Source organism: Peromyscus californicus, unplaced genomic scaffold (assembly GCF_007827085.1).
Source record: "Peromyscus californicus insignis strain IS unplaced genomic scaffold, ASM782708v3 Scaffold_4__1_contigs__length_199733344, whole genome shotgun sequence".
Lineage (NCBI taxonomy): Eukaryota > Metazoa > Chordata > Mammalia > Rodentia > Cricetidae > Peromyscus > Peromyscus californicus.
In genome coordinates this window covers 121,465,105-121,480,887 of record NW_026294562.1, presented here as the reverse complement: position 1 = coordinate 121,480,887, position 15,783 = coordinate 121,465,105, and the positions used below count along the sequence as shown (strand labels likewise).

General features: G+C 53.0%; 2 protein-coding genes across 2 annotated transcripts; both read left to right on the top strand.

The window, feature by feature from the left end:
• Positions 1-2,079: 2,079 nt before the first annotated feature.
• Hddc3 (HD domain containing 3) lies at positions 2,080-3,658 on the top strand. The gene is made up of 4 exons (XM_052714556.1): positions 2,080-2,200; positions 2,498-2,553; positions 2,665-2,905; positions 3,205-3,658. The coding sequence occupies exons 1-4, from the start codon at positions 2,089-2,091 to the stop codon at positions 3,333-3,335; spliced, it is 540 nt and encodes a 179-aa protein (XP_052570516.1). The 5' UTR covers positions 2,080-2,088; the 3' UTR covers positions 3,336-3,658.
• Positions 3,659-3,715: 57 nt separating this feature from the next.
• On the top strand, positions 3,716-15,718 carry LOC128095509 (uncharacterized). Its single transcript, XM_052714528.1, is given in 3 exon segments — positions 3,716-3,829; positions 5,207-9,539; positions 9,542-15,718. Coding segments are annotated over 2 exon segments (5,361 nt in total). The 5' UTR covers positions 3,716-3,829; positions 5,207-7,970; the 3' UTR covers positions 13,334-15,718.
• Positions 15,719-15,783: the final 65 nt, after the last annotated feature.

The following is a 15,783-nucleotide window of genomic DNA, read 5'->3' as shown; positions in this document are numbered from 1 at the left end:
CAAGTCTCTTCACCCTTCACCACCAGCTTTCCCCGGCAGCCCAGATCGCCCTCAGAAGATAGGGGAGGTATTGTATACCTGAGAGGTCGGTGGGGTGGGCAAGGTTCATCCAACTAAAAAGCAGTAGCAGCCCCACGGATAGGCCAGTCAGTAGAGGCCCTGGACTCCTTCTCTGGAGGCCCATGAGAAGTTACCTCCACCTCAGCCGTAGTCCTAGGAATCCAGTGTGTGTCCTAAACCATGACCACCGACAATAAGTAACATGAAATTAAAGTCCCGAGACCCGTAGGGGTGGACCCTCCTCCATCACAGGCTCCTAGAGAGATGAGAACAACTGGATGCTTATCATCTGCTGGGAACTGTGAGGCCTCTGGCTCCAAACGGCCTACAATATCTAAGCAGAAGGGAGGACGGCTCAGAGGACTGGGGATGCCAGAAAGAAGTTGAGACATTGTCCTGAAAAAATAAACACATAAAGCCAAAAATGTTTCCATCTACCCATTCTCCTACTTCTAGGCTGCTACAGACACCTCAGGGATTCTGACCATCCCATGTTAGGCCCCAGAGAGCTGCGGTCAGCCTGCCCGGCGTCCCTCCATGCTACTGCAACATGGCAACCACCAAGCCTATCAGAGAGTCCTGTCATTAAACTCCCCTCTGAGCATCATCTCTCCAGCTGTGGGCCCAGACACAAAAGCTACCTGCCGGACTGGAATACGCTTAGCAGCTGGCTACCTCCGTTTCTCAGACAGTCCTTTGGGGAGACTCCCACGTCTCACTTACCCTTCATACTTCAGAGCTGCCAACACTAAGAAAGAGAATTTCCCCCAGAAGATCCAAAGTTCGCTGACCAGTAAAGAGTGAAGGGTGATTCTAGTGCCTAGCCAAGTTAGGCAACATTATGTTCCTGAGACAGCAGGGGCAAGACTCATCACCTCAGAGGCCCACAGCAGAAGTCTGGGGACTGAAGCAGGCTCCCTTATGGTAGAAGAGATTAATGCAAACAGTTTCTGTAGAAACAGCGCTGCCTCCCAGGAGCCTAAGTCTGAAGCAATTAGGCAGGACTTCTAGTTCAGGATCCAATTCTCCAGAAGGTCAAGACGTAGTGTCTCGTAGTGTCTCTAGGGCTCAAATGTAAGGCTCAGATGCCCATAGTAACAGGGACAGTCCCTGTGGGGAGGACTATGTTTGGAGAACTTTGAAAATGTTCTGGGCATCGAATGGTTGTAGACAACCTTTTTCTCCTCTGCCTCCCAGGCTAGATGAATTGGGCTTTCTCTATGGTCCCATGGCTACCTAGGTCTTCCAGCTCTGTACTCAGAACTCCTTGAGGCCATTACCTTGGTTCTTGTTTGTCTTCCTTCTCTCCACAGACTGTTAGTTCTCAGAGTGCCAGGATACTATGTTCTTGAGACTGGAGCCAAGTACACCCCACCAGCCATGATTATTAAAGGCTATTTTCTTCCTTCCTTCCTTCCTTCCTTCCTTCCTTCCTTCCTTCCTTCCTTCCTTCCTTCCTTCCTTCCTTCCTTCCTTCCTTCTTTGTTTTCGAGACAGGGTTTCTCTGCATAGCCCGGCTGTTCTGGAACTCAGAGATCCACCTCCCTCTGCCTCCTGAGTGCTGGGATTAAAGTTGTGCACCACCACCGCCAGGCTGAAGGCTTTCTTCTATGCCCAGGATCTCAGCCTTTGACGAACCTCCACTGAGACTCGGGACTTGCATTTAGACTATGGCAAGAGCCGGATAAAAAGCTGGGGGTGGCAACTCACACCTGTTGTGCTGGGGAGGTGGAAGCAGGAAAATCCTTGGAAACTAGTTGCCTTGCTAGTCTTGCTAAATACCTGAGCTGCTACAGTTTCAAGGAGAAACCTTGTCTCCAAAACTCAGGGGGAGACCCATGGCCGCTCTACGCCACACGCACACGCGCACACACGCACACACGCCTAACACGCAAGGTATGTGTGGTGGGGACAATAAATGACAGCTTGTTCGAATCAACGCCGTTCTCCGAGCCTCCGGTGCGCCAGGGGGCGCTGTAGCTGATCTGTTCGGACTCCGGGGCTTCAGTCTCCCGCGCCACCCGCGCGATGGGCTCCGAGGCAGCTCAGCTGCTGGAGGCTGCAGACTTCGCCGCTCAGAAACACCGACAGCAGCGACGGAAAGATCCCGAAGGGACTCCCTACATCAACCACCCTATCGGTGGGCCCGCCGGTTGGGAAGCAGTCCTCGCGGCGCGTGGCGGGGGGGGACTGGCTGGGACCGGAACACCAAGGGTGTACAAATTATGGAGCGCCTACTGAGTCCCAAGCTTTGTGTCAATCACTTTTCATGCGTTATGCCGCGGAAGCCTCACCAGGGGCAGCAGGCGGAATCGTCCCCTTAGTACAGGCGATATCCCAAGAGGGTTGACTTTCCAAGGTCACCCAGCTGGTGACGGGCTACACCTGGCTCTCCGCTGTGGCTCCGTCTAGTCTGACCTCTACTTTGCCCCGTCAGGTGTGGCCCGGATCCTAACCCATGAGGCGGGAATCACAGACATTGTGGTGTTACAGGTAACTTGACCCGTCTCTGCACGGAGGCGGGTGTGGGAATTGGAGTACTGTGGAACGATGGGTGCCCTTGGTAGGCTGCTGTCACTGGGCTGAATGGGAGCCTATCCCCAGGCGGCCCTGCTCCACGACACAGTAGAAGACACAGACACTACCCTGGATGAGGTAGAGCTGCACTTTGGAGCACAGGTTCGGGGCTTGGTGGAGGAAGTAACAGATGACAAGACTCTGCCCAAACTGGAAAGAAAACGGCAGCAGGTGGAGCAGGCACCCCACAGCAGCCCAGGGGCCAAGCTGGTGAAGCTGGCAGACAAACTATACAATCTGAGGGACCTGAATCGCTGCACCCCTCAAGGTATGCTCCCCTACTGCCTCTGAGGGGAGAGGGAGGGATGCCCAGCTTCTAAAAACACGAGTTGGTCAATTTCCCAGAAATAAAGGGGGGGTGGGGTCGGGGGTGGTCTTAGTGCCTCAAACTAAACCTAGAACAGTCTTCTTCCACAAAGTGGGAAAAGTTACTGGGTCATTGAGAAGCTGTCAGGTCGTTTCTTGAAACCCATCTCTGGCCTTGTACCAAAAGCCCTCCAGGACACGGGGAAACGCCCGTGCTGGCCTTGACACCACCTGGGCGGGTCTCTGTCCGCTCTTGCGCAGGATGGTCAGAACATCGAGTCCAGGAGTACTTCGAGTGGGCAGCCCAGGTGGTGAAGGGACTCCAGGGAACGAACCAGCAACTGGAAGAGGCACTAAAGCAGCTGTTCGAGGAGCGGGGGCTGACTCTTTGAGCCGCGCTTGGTGACATCCTGTGGCATGGCTCCAGAAGGCCCAGGCAAGATGGGATTCTTCCTGCAGCATTTCAGAGCCTCCCCGGCTCTCACATTCCCTCCCTCAGCTCATAACGTCTAAAAACGTCTGCATTTTTACTCAGCCGAGCCCCCAGTATGGGAATCAGATCTACCCATCCATCCATGTACTCACAGCCTTTCCTCAAGCCTTGGGTCTGTTTGCTATGTTTCCTGGTGGGACCTCTGGCCCTTCGGGGACTTAAGATCGCGTGAGCTTTGGTTTATAAGCCATGGAAAATAAAGCTCTTAGGGTAAAGCGTCAATTGCTGTTCCTCCTTCCCTGGTCTCCTGAGTGAAGCACCCACACGCTACATACGTGCTTCCAACTATGTGTCCCTTGCATCAGCTCTGTTAGGTTGAGAGCATCAACCCTTGGAGCATGGTGTCCTTATCACTGAGCTGGATTGTGTTGTTATGAAGGTCAGATGATGTAGGTGAGTAATCTGGAAAGCTCCCTTAACTCAGATAAACTGGGAAGGAATGCCACCACTTATGGCTGGGAAGAATAGAAATCCCAGTAACGTGGGAAGGCCTGGAAGACCTCAGTTTCCCATACACAAACTGCAGCGGTTTGCTCCGAGATTCACAGCCTATGCCCTGACCCTTAAAGATTGATGGTTTCCTGGGTTGCTAAGCGGCAAGAGCTTCCGGGGTACCCGGAAGTGGCCCTGACGTTTCCCCGCCCGTGGAGGTGGGTGGAGCCTGGAGGAGGCACAAAAAAAAAAAGACCCCTGGAGTGGTCTTGTTTGTTTGTTTGTTTGTTTGTTTTGGGGGGCGTAAACTGCTGAGGTTTTTTTTTTTTGGTTATATTTTTGTGCTTGTGTGTGCGCGCGCGCCTGCGGACGTCCCACAGCGTGGGTGTGGCAATCAGTCGACAACTTGGGGAAGTTGGGTTTCGCCCATCCTGTGGGGGTTCAGGATATCGAACTCAGCTTGTCAAGCCTGGGCGGCTGGTGTCTTTACCCAGTGATCTATCTCGCCTTCACCTGCCCCTTATTTCTTTTGATTTTTTGGGGGGGTGGGGTGGGGTGGGGTGCGGGGGGTAGTGGTGGATAGGATCTGACGCAGACCAGGCTGACATCCAAACCTCTATAATCCTGCCTCTGCTAGGATTATAGATTGCGCAACCATGCTTGGCCTCCACCGAAGGCTTCTTAAATTTCATCGGCCATTCAAAAATCTATAATTTTTACCCTGAAGCTAACGTTGAGCAGCACTTGAAGTTCCCATTCTTAGCAAAACAGCTGCCTGAGCACACACGCACACATCGCAGGGCAGGCGCTGCGCACCCTCTTCTGGTTCATTACTCTTTAAACCCGTCGGCCGCCCAAGGCCGGTCCTTTCGGCTTCCCCTTTGCCTTTGGCCTGGTGCGCAGCAGTCGTCGTGGTCGTGTCCCCGTCCGTCCCCCCCCCTCCCCCCCCCCGCCCCGTTCTCCGTTAGTCTAGCTGTTTTCTGCTCATATAGTTATCTCTGGCTGTCCAGATTTCTTTTTTTTTTTTTCTAATATCTCTAATAGACAAGCCTGAGTGTTCAGTTTTGGTCTTTGATGTTCAGAGCAAACAGGAAGGAGGCAGATAGGGTCTTTAGGAGCACTGGGGGTTTCTGCTTTCCTTAGCACCTTTGGGAGGGGCATAAATCAACACCAGGGCACAGTGAGCTTCATTACTCTGGACTATACCTTCAGACTGACTTTTTCTTTGCAGAAGTGGTCCTCATCTTTTGAAACATTTTTTTTTTTTTTTTTTCCCCCCCGAGAGCTCAGTGAAGTTGACCAAGGAGTCAGGGTGTTTCTTCTCATGCTGTTCCATAGGGCAAGTCTGCATGAAGAAGGTGTATGAAGACATTTTGCCCCGTGGCTTGTTGGGGTTTCCTTGACCCAGGCTGACAAAACTACCTCTGCCTGAAGCAAGCTTTTCCCTGAGTCCAGCAGATTCTTCCTTCCCCAAGGTGAAAATAATGTGCCTCCCTCTTTAGTTTTTTGAGACAGGGTTTCTTTGTGTATCTTTTTTTTTTTAATTTATTTATTTATTATGTATACAGTGTTCTATCTGCAAGCATGCCTACACACCAGAAGAAGGCATCAGATCTCATTACAGATGGTTCTAAGCCACCATGTGGTTGCTGGAATTGAACTCAGGACCTCTGGAAGAACAGGCAGTGATTTTAACCTCTGAGCCATCTCTCCAGCCCTTCTTTGTGTATCTTTGACTGTCCTGGAACTCGCTCTGTAGCCCAGGCTGGCCTCAAACTCACAGAGATCCGCCTACCTCTGCCTCCTGAGTGCTGGGGTTAAAGGCATGCGCCACCACACCTGGCCTCTTCCCTTTTTTTACAATGGCCATTATCTCCCCACACTAGAAAGGAGCCTGTATGACCTAATCACCTCCCACAGGTCCCACCTCTTAATAGTATTTCATTGAACTAACTACAGAGGGACACTCATATTCAAACTATAGCATGCAATGCTTACAAAGAAACCCAAGTGTTTCTTCCTCCAAGGGACTTTCTCCCCCGCCAGTATCTCTAGTTTTCAACTGTGTCACACTGTATGTATTAAGAAGTCATCATCACCACCCTACTTGGGCTTCCTGTGTTCAGGCTATCCCTAATCAACCAGGGAGTCCAAAGTCAGGAGCTGGAATAGACCCAGTTGCTCCTAGCAATCTTAGGATTTGGACTTTCCTTCCCACTGGGCCTACACAAAGCTGGCATTGTGGAAGAGCCTGTCTCTCCTCATTTCTCACTGTGTGAGACTTGCCCTTTACATTTTTGTGAGGAGAGAACAGTTTTTCAGAGATCTCTAGTTGAACTGCAAGCCTCACCCGTTCACTATATAATTTTTTTTCCTCTTTGTGTATGGGAAGGCAGTTTAGTTGGACAGCTAGGGTTTGAGATGGGGTCTCAATGTTGCTCAGGCTGGCTCTAAACTCCTGGGCTCCAGAGACTCCTGCCTCTGCCCCCAGGGTAGCTGGAACGGAGGTGCCTGGCTTCACAAGGACCTTCGTAGTAATCACTACGGCAGCAACCAAGCTGTTGCAGTTCAAGTTGGAGATGCTGTTGTCCAGGAATTCCTGCTTCTCTTCATGCCCTGGGGAAGGCAGAGCCCGACCCTATGTGGGCCTGGACTCTCCCTGCAAGAGGATGAAGCGCCTCATGCTTGCCCGCCTTTCTCTCTCTGCTTCTAGCTAGACACTCTGCCCTTTCCTCTTCATGGAACTGGATGTGTTTCAATGAGGAAGTCCTTCCCTTTCTGGTGATGGAGGTTGTTTTGTTGTGTCCTGGTTCTACCTTAGACTGTTATCCTCACACCAGTAAGGCCTCAGTGCCAGAGCTCAGGACAAGGGCCGCTGCTTGCCTTAAAATAGTAAGCACTCAAAAAAAAAAAAAAATAGTAAGCACTCACTGGGCCGTTACTGAGACCAATTCGAGTCAGGTTATGGTGGCATGCACCTGTAATCCCACACTTGGGAGGCTGAGGCAGGAGGATTTCTGTAAATTGGAGGCCAGCTTGTGCTACCTGTCTTAAAAAACAAAACAGAGAAAACAAAAACAAAAACAAAACAAAACAAAAAACAAAGGAAATTCTTTGGCCCTTACTCCCAGAGATTGGTCCAAAGCTATACTAGGAGTTGGCTTTTTTCCTCCTGTGCTCTAGAGCAAGCTTGTTTCTTGTTCTTGATCCAGTTACACACGGCCTTGCCTGCACATCACTGCCACACCTAGACTGAAGAGACAGCCCTGTTCAGGACAGGACAGGGACCTGCATTTTCCAGAAGCCACTCTGCTGACTGTGAAGGGCCCCAGCATACTTGCTTAGCCTAACGCCATTTTTGAGCAAGGCCTGAAAAGTAACTAGAGGTCAGAAAAACAACTTGTACCCTGGATGAGAGCCAAGTCAGCAGGCGTGTCGAGCTCGGGGAAAAACCACGAGCTGTCCTGAGTTTGAACCTGGCCTCATACGAATCGTCCAATCAGAACCCTGTAAACTATGTTTCCTGCTTCTGTACCCGCCCTTCCGCTGCCCAACCATATAAAAACCCTCCACTCCAGCCCGTCGGCGCGCCAGTCTCTTCAGCCTCTGGAGGGACTGTATCGCCCCGGGTACCCGTGTTCCTGAATAAAGCCTCTTGCTGTTTGCATCTGACTTGTGGTCTCGGTGTGATCTCTGGGCGAGGGTCTCTCCAGAGGGAAGACTCCAGACGGGGGTCTTTCATTTGGGGGCTCGTCCGGGATCGGAGACCCCCGCCTCGGGACCACCGACCCACTGTCAGGAGGTAAGCTGGCCGGCCACTGTCTGTCTGTATTGTCTCAGTCTGTTTATTTGTCTTTCGTTTTCGTCGGACGTCCTAAGTCAGGTCTGAGTCGGTGGGGGCTGAAGGAGCTGACGAGCTCGGACTTCGCCCACCGAAACCCTGGAAGACGTTCCACGGGTATCTGAAGTCCCCTCTGGGGCACGGAAAGTCCCCTCTGGGGCACAGAAAGTCCCCTCTGGGGCACGGGAAGTCCCCTCTGGGGCACAGGAAGTCCCCTCTGGGGCACGGTTTTTCGGGGCCACCCACGCATCAGAAGGATACATGGTACTGGCAGGGGACGGAGAATTCAAACACTCCGCGTCCCCATCTGAGTTTTTGCTTTCGGTTTTACGCCGGAGCCGCGCAGCGAAAAATTCTGTGGTCTGTCTTGTCTGTTTGTTTCTCGTTGTGTGTCTAACCCTTCTTTATTTGGAGACCATCATGGGACAGGCTGTCGCCACCCCACTGAGCCTAACCATGGACCACTGGTCCAATGTTAAGGCTCGAGGAAACAATGAAGGTGTCATTGTCAGGAAGAAGAAATGGATCACCTTCTGCGAGGCCGAATGGGTCATGATGAATGTCGGCTGGCCGCGAGAGGGATCTTTTAACCTCTCTCTTATTTCGCAGGTGGAGGGTAAGGTTTTTGCCCCTAGCCCTTATGGGCATCCCGACCAGGTCCCATATATCGCCATCTGGAGATCACTGGTCGAGAACCCATTTCCATGGGTTAAGCCTTTCCTTCCCCAGCCCCCTCCAGTCTCTGGGCCTTCTGCGCCCCCCAACCCGGACTCCTCCCTTTACCCCGTGCTCCCTCACAAGGAGACTCCTAAGCCTCCAGTCCTTCCCCCAGACCCCAATACCCCCCTTATAGATCTCCTGACGGAGGACCCACCACCATATCGAGCCGGACCACCTGGAGAGCCAGCCGAAGCGGCCCCAGCCGCCGCCCCGGTGGCGGCGTCCCCGGCCGTGCCCGTGGCAGATCCGGAAGTCACCTCGACTCGCAGGACCCACGGGGCTGGAGAAGAGGACGCAGCCCCGTCCCCCATTGCCGGCCGCCTCCGCGGCCGCCGGGATGACCCCCCTAATGAGTCCAGGGCCTTCCCGCTCAGAGAGGGGCCGAATCGCCAGTTGCAGGACTGGCCCTTTTCACCCTCAGACCTCTATAATTGGAAACAACATAATCCCCCTTTCTCTAGGGATCCTGTTGCCTTGACCGGCCTAATTGAGTCCATCCTAGTGACTCACAGGCCGACTTGGGACGACTGTCAGCAGCTCCTGCAGACCCTCTTAACAGTAGAGGAGAAGCAGAGAGTTTTCCTGGAGGCCCGGAAGCAGGTTCCGGGCGATGATGGGAGGCCAACCCAACTCCCAAATATCATCAATGCAGCTTTTCCCTTGACCCGCCCAGACTGGGACTTCAATACACCTGAAGGTAGGGAGCATCTACGTCTCTATCGCCAGTTGCTCTTAGCGGGTCTCCGAGCGGCCGCCAGAAGGCCTACCAATTTGGCTCAGGTAAGGAATGTGATACAGGGAAAGGAAGAAACACCCGCTGCATTTTTAGAGAGGCTGAAGGAGGCTTATAGGATGTACACTCCGTATGATCCAGAAGACCCAGGGCAAGCACCAGGTGTCATCCTATCATTTATCTATCAGTCTAGCTCAGATATCAGAACCAAATTACAGCGGCTGGAAGGTTTACAGGCGCTAGGGTTGCCAGACTTATTGAAGGAAGCAGAGAAAGTGTTCAATAAGAGAGAAACTCCTGAGGAGCGTGAGGAAAGGAGATGGCAGAAACAAGAGGAAAGGGACAAGAAACAGCATAGGGAGATGAAAAAGGTTTTGCCGCCGTTGTGTCTCAGGGACAGCGGAGAGAGGGAGATAAGTCGGGAGAGCAAAGGAGGCCACCCCTTGATAAAGATCAATGTGCTTACTGCAAGGAGAAGGGACACTGGGCCCGAGAGTGCCCCAAGAAGCCACAAGGACCCCGCCGGCCCAAGCCAAAGACCGTAGACCTCCTTAGTCTGGAAGACTAGGGGGGTCGAGGCCAGGAGCCCCCCCCTGAGCCTAGGATAACCCTCAAGATCGGGGGGCAGCCCGTGACCTTCCTGGTTGATACTGGTGCCGAACATTCAGTCCTAACCCATGCCGGAGTGCCTCTTAGCCGGCATTCTGCACTGGTGCAGGGGGCAACTGGAAACAGGAGGTATTATTGGACTGCCGAGAGAAAAGTCCAACTGGCATCAGGGCAAGTAACTCACTCCTTTCTGCACATACCTGAATGCCCCCATCCGCTGTTAGGACGGGACCTATTAACCAAATTGAAGGCACAAATCTATTTTGATGAGAAGGGACCGAGGGTCACGGGTCCTAAAGGAGACCCTCTACAAATCCTTGCCCTCAGTTTAGAAGAAGAATACCGTTTGTTTGAACCAGAACCCCCGGAGAAATCACCTGAGGAACTACAGAACTGGCTGAGAGAGTTTCCTCAGGCCTGGGCAGAGACTGGGGGCTTGGGGCTGGCACACGATCAACCACCGCTGGTGATCTCACTAAAGGCCTCCGCGACTCCCGTTTCAATTAGACAATACCCAATGTCACGGGAAGTTCATGAGGGGATCAAGCCCCATATTCGAAGGCTCCTGGACCAAGGGGTGCTAAAGCCCTGCCAGTCCCCTTGGAATACCCCTCTCTTGCCTGTTAAGAAACCGGGGACAGGGGACTACAGGCCGGTCCAGGACTTGAGAGAGGTCAATAAGCGGGTGGAGGACATACACCCCACGGTGCCCAACCCCTATAACCTTCTGAGCACCCTCCCACCGACCCACGTCTGGTACACTGTGCTAGACCTGAAGGATGCCTTCTTTTGTTTAAGACTGCACCCTCAAAGTCAAATGCTATTCGCTTTTGAATGGAGGGACCCAGAAAAAGGGCTTTCGGGACAGTTAACCTGGACCCGGCTCCCTCAGGGCTTCAAAAATAGCCCAACCCTCTTTGATGAGGCCCTACATGCAGATCTGGCCAGATTCCGGGTCGAACACCCAACCCTGACTCTGCTCCAGTATGTGGATGATCTACTCCTGGCGGCCAGGAGTCGAACCGAGTGCCTGGAGGGCACTCAAGCCTTATTGGCCAGACTTGGACAAAAGGGCTATAGAGCCTCAGCCAGAAAGGCTCAAGTATGCCGAGACAAGGTTACCTACCTGGGCTACACCCTGAGCGGGGGGCAAAGATGGTTAACAAGAGCAAGGAAGGAGACGATAATCTCCATCCCCCCTCCTTGGAACCCCCGCCAAGTTCGAGAGCTCCTGGGTACGGCTGGGTACTGCCGCCTTTGGATTCCTGGCTTTGCCGAACTGGCAGCCCCATTGTACCCCCTCACTAAACCAGGGGCCATGTTCCAATGGGAGGAGAAGCATCAGAAAGCGTTCCAACAGATCAAGAAGGCCTTACTCGAGGCCCCGGCTCTGGGTCTGCCAGATCTAACCAAGCCCTTTGAGCTGTTTGTGGATGAGAACTCAGGTTTTGCCAAAGGGGTACTGGTGCAAAGACTGGGACCTTGGAGGAGACCTGTAGCGTACTTGTCCAAGAAATTGGACCCGGTGGCTACAGGATGGCCATCATGCCTCCGCATGGTGGCAGCCATTGCCGTATTACTTAAGGATGCCGGGAAGCTGACTCTGGGACAGCCGTTGACTGTGCTGGCCTCCCATGCAGTGGAGGCCTTGGTCCGACAACCACCGGACAGATGGCTTTCTAACGCCAGAATGACTTACTATCAGGCCTTACTACTGGACTCAGACCGGGTAAATTTTGGGCCGACAGTTTCCCTTAACCCTGCTACCTTGCTGCCACTGCCTAGCCCCTCCGAGGAGCATGACTGCCTCCAGATTCTAGCCGAAGCACCTGGCACCCGCCCTGATCTGAAGGATCCAGACGCTGTCTGGTACACAGATGGGAGCAGTTTCCCGGAGGAGGGGGAACGCAGAGCCGGGGCAGCTATAACCACCGAATCGGAAGTGGTATGGGCATCGTCACTCCCGCCCGGGACATCGGCCCAGCGCGCAGAACTGATTGCACTCACCCAAGCTCTCCGGATGGCAGAAGGTAAGAAGCTCACAGTTTATACTGACAGCAGATAATACTTCGCCACTGCGCATGTCCACGGGGAAATCTACAGACGGAGAGGCCTGCTGACGTCCGCGGGTAAGGAAATCAAAAACAAAAAAGAGATCCTAGACCTCCTAAAGGCCCTGTTCCTCCCGCTCCAACTCAGTATTGTCCACTGCCCAGGGCATCAAAAGGATGACTCTGCGGTAGCCAGAGGGAATCGGCTGGCGGATCTGACTGCCCGAACAGTGGCTTCCCAGCCAGCAGGGAGCAGCCAGTTGATGGCCATACAAGAACCACAGCCTGAGAGAGACCCCGTGCCCTATAGCCCAGAAGACCATGAACTAGCAAAGAAAATGGGGGCGGACTGGGAACAAGGAAGACAAGCATATATACTAGGGGACCGGATGGTCATGCCAACCTCCCATACCCGATACATGCTGAGATTCCTCCATGCATTGACCCATTTGAGCAAAAACAAGATGAAGACCCTATTGGACAGAGAAAACACCTGGGCAGTGCTGCTGAACCAGGATCAGGTACTCCAGCAGGTAACTTCTACCTGCCCAGCCTGTGCTCAAGTCAACGCAGGAAAGGTTCATCTAAACAAGGGGGCCCGCCAAAGAGGCCATCGTCCTGGTGTTCATTGGGAAATAGACTTTACAGAAGTAAAACCCGGACTCTACGGGTACCGGTACCTCCTGGTCTTCGTGGACACTTTTTCCGGATGGATCGAGGCATTTCCAACCAAGAATGAGACGGCTAACGTGACAACAAAGAAACTGTTGGAAGAAATCTTCCCCAGGTATGGGATGCCTCAAATATTGGGGTCGGATAACGGGCCTGCCTTCGTCTCTCAGGTAAGTCAGAAGGTGGCCAAACTATTGGGGGTTGATTGGAAACTCCATTGTGCATACCGCTCCCAGAGCTCAGGACAGGTAGAACGAGCTAATAGAACAATCAAGGAGACTTTAACCAAATTAACGCTTGCAACTGGCACTAGAGATTGGGTGCTCCTACTTCCCTTGGCTCTCTACCGAGCCCGAAATACTCCTGGCCCACACGGCCTAACCCCTTTTGAGATCATGTATGGGGCCCCATCTCCTGTTGTAGACTTTCTCCATCCTGATATTTCCTCCTTTGCTACCACCCCTACTTTAGAGGCACATCTTCAAGCTCTCCAACTGGTGCAGAGGGAGATCTGGAAGCCCCTGGCCAAGGCCTATCAGGAGCAGCTAGACAAGCCGGTGGTGCCCCACCCCTTCCAGATCGGGGACTCCGTTTGGGTCCGACGACACCAGACCAAGAATCTGGAACCACGGTGGAAGGGGCCCTACACTGTCCTGCTGACCACCCCCACTGCACTCAAGGTCGACGGGATTGCTGCATGGATCCACGCCTCGCATGTGAAGGCTGCCAGGGAACCCGACCCAGCAGGATCCAGAAAGTCAACATGGACAGTGCGCCGCACACGAAACCCCCTAAAAATAAGGTTGGCCCGCGGCTCCTCCTCCTCCCCCTCCTCTTAATCTCTGCCTACCCCCAGGGGACTAGGGCGGCAGAGAGCCCGCACCTAGTTAAGAGGCTCACTTGGCAGGTTATCTCACAAACTGGGGAGACGGTCTGGCAAACGGCCGCCCTTCACACCCCCTTCACATGGTGGCCTAACTTGCATCCAGATCTCTGCCAACTAGTAGCAGGGTCAGAGGACTGGGACATCCCTACCACTGACCCCATGAACCCCAGAGCACCAGACGTCTGTCAGGATGGTAAGGGAACTTGCAAATGTAGTGACGGGAGATATGGATGTGGTCACCCTGAAACCAGAGCAGCCCTGTCACAACTATCCTTTTACGTCTGCCCCCGGGATGGTAGGGACAGAAAGATGATTAGACAATGTGGGGGTTATGAAAGTTACTTCTGTAAAGCATGGGGATGTGAAACAACTGGTAATACCTATTGGGAGCCTTCATCCACTTGGGACCTCATTAGGGTAAAAAGAACTACCCAAAGAGAAAGCCACTCATGGCGTCCTCTTACTCAAGGACGTTGTTGGGGAACTGTCACGTCAGGAAGAGATAACACTTACTGGAAAGGGGGGGGCCCTGTGTAAATTTCACCTGCAACCCCCTGAATATATCTTTTACTCAGAAGGGAAGGGAGATAACACAAGACTGGATTAAAGGTAAAACATGGGGACTTAGACTTTACATGACGGGATGGGACCAGGGAGTCGTGTTTACGATTAGGCTTAAAATCACGGAGCCCTCCGCCTCTATAGGTCCCAACCAGGTTCTCTCTGACCAAAAGCGCCCCTCTTTACCCGCTCCGGCACCCCCGAGGGCTACCCCCCGACCCAATTCAGCCATTCGACCAAGCACGGCTCCGAATGCTACTGTAACCCCAGTCACCCTCCAGCCACCCAGGCCCGGTACGGGAGACCGGCTATTGAATCTTATAGAGGGCGCTTACTCAGCCCTCAATGTTACCAACCCAAATCAGACTCAGGAATGCTGGTTATGCCTAGTCTCCACACCTCCCTATTATGAGGGGGTGGCCGTAGTCGGAAGCTTCACCAATTCTTCTTCACCCCCGTCAGGATGTGCCTCGACACCTCAGCATAAGCTCACAATCTCCGAGGTGTCAGGACAAGGACTATGTCTGGGGATAGTACCCTACACCCACCAACACCTGTGTAATCGCACCCAGGCACTTGTTCCAGGACCCCACTATCTCGTGGCTCCCAACGGAACTTATTGGGCCTGTAGCACTGGACTTACACCATGCCTCTCCTCCTCAATACTAGCCAACACGGCCGATTATTGTGTGCTCATAGAACTGTACCCCAAGATAGTCTACCATGCACCTGAAGATATCTATGCCCGATATGAGACAGGGGTCCCCCGTATAAAAAGAGAGCCAGTCTCGCTAACCCTGGCCCTGATACTAGGTGGATTAACTATGGGAGGAGTCGCTGCCGGAATAGGCACAGGTACCACTGCCCTCATGGAAACCAACCAGTTCAGACAACTCCAGGTTGCCATGCATACCGATATCCAGGCACTGGAGGAATCCGTGAGTGCCTTGGAAAAGTCACTCACCTCCCTGTCTGAAGTAGTTCTGCAGAATCGGAGGGGATTAGACCTCCTCTTCCTGCAGGATTGGGGGTTATGTGCCGCCCTTAAAGAAGAATGTTGCTTCTATGCGGATCATACTGGGGTGGTGAGAGATAGCATGGCTAGATTAAGAAAAAGATTAGAACAAAGACAAAAACTCTTTGAAGAACAGCAGGGATGGTTTGAAGGATGGTTCAGAAGGTCCCCCTGGCTCACCACCCTCATCTCCACCCTTATGGGACCCCTTCTGATTTTATTGCTCCTTCTGACGCTCGGGCCCTGTATCCTAAACAGACTTGTCCAATTTATCAGGGAACGCGTTTCTACTATTCAGACCTTGGTATTGACCCAACAATACCAACGACTCAACCAGGTGGAAATGGAGCCACATCCCTATTCTTCCCCATGAATGGAGGATTCCATTCCGAGATAAGAAAATGGGGGAATGAAGGGCCCCAGCATACTTGCTTAGCCTAACGCCATTTTTGAGCAAGGCCTGAAAAGTAACTAGAGGTCAGAAAAACAACTTGTACCCTGGATGAGAGCCAAGTCAGCAGGCGTCGAGCTCGGGGGAAAAACCACGAGCTGTCCTGAGTTTGAACCTGGCCTCATACGAATCGTCCAATCAGAACCCTGTAAACTATGCTTCCTGCTTCTGTACCCGCCCTTCCGCTGCCCAACCATATAAAAACCCTCCACTCCAGCCCGTCGGCGCGCCAGTCTCTTCAGCCTCTGGAGGGACTGTATCGCCCCGGGTACCCGTGTTCCTGAATAAAGCCTCTTGCTGTTTGCATCTGACTTGTGGTCTCGGTGTGATCTCTGGGCGAGGGTCTCTCCAGAGGGAAGACTCCAGACGGGGGTCT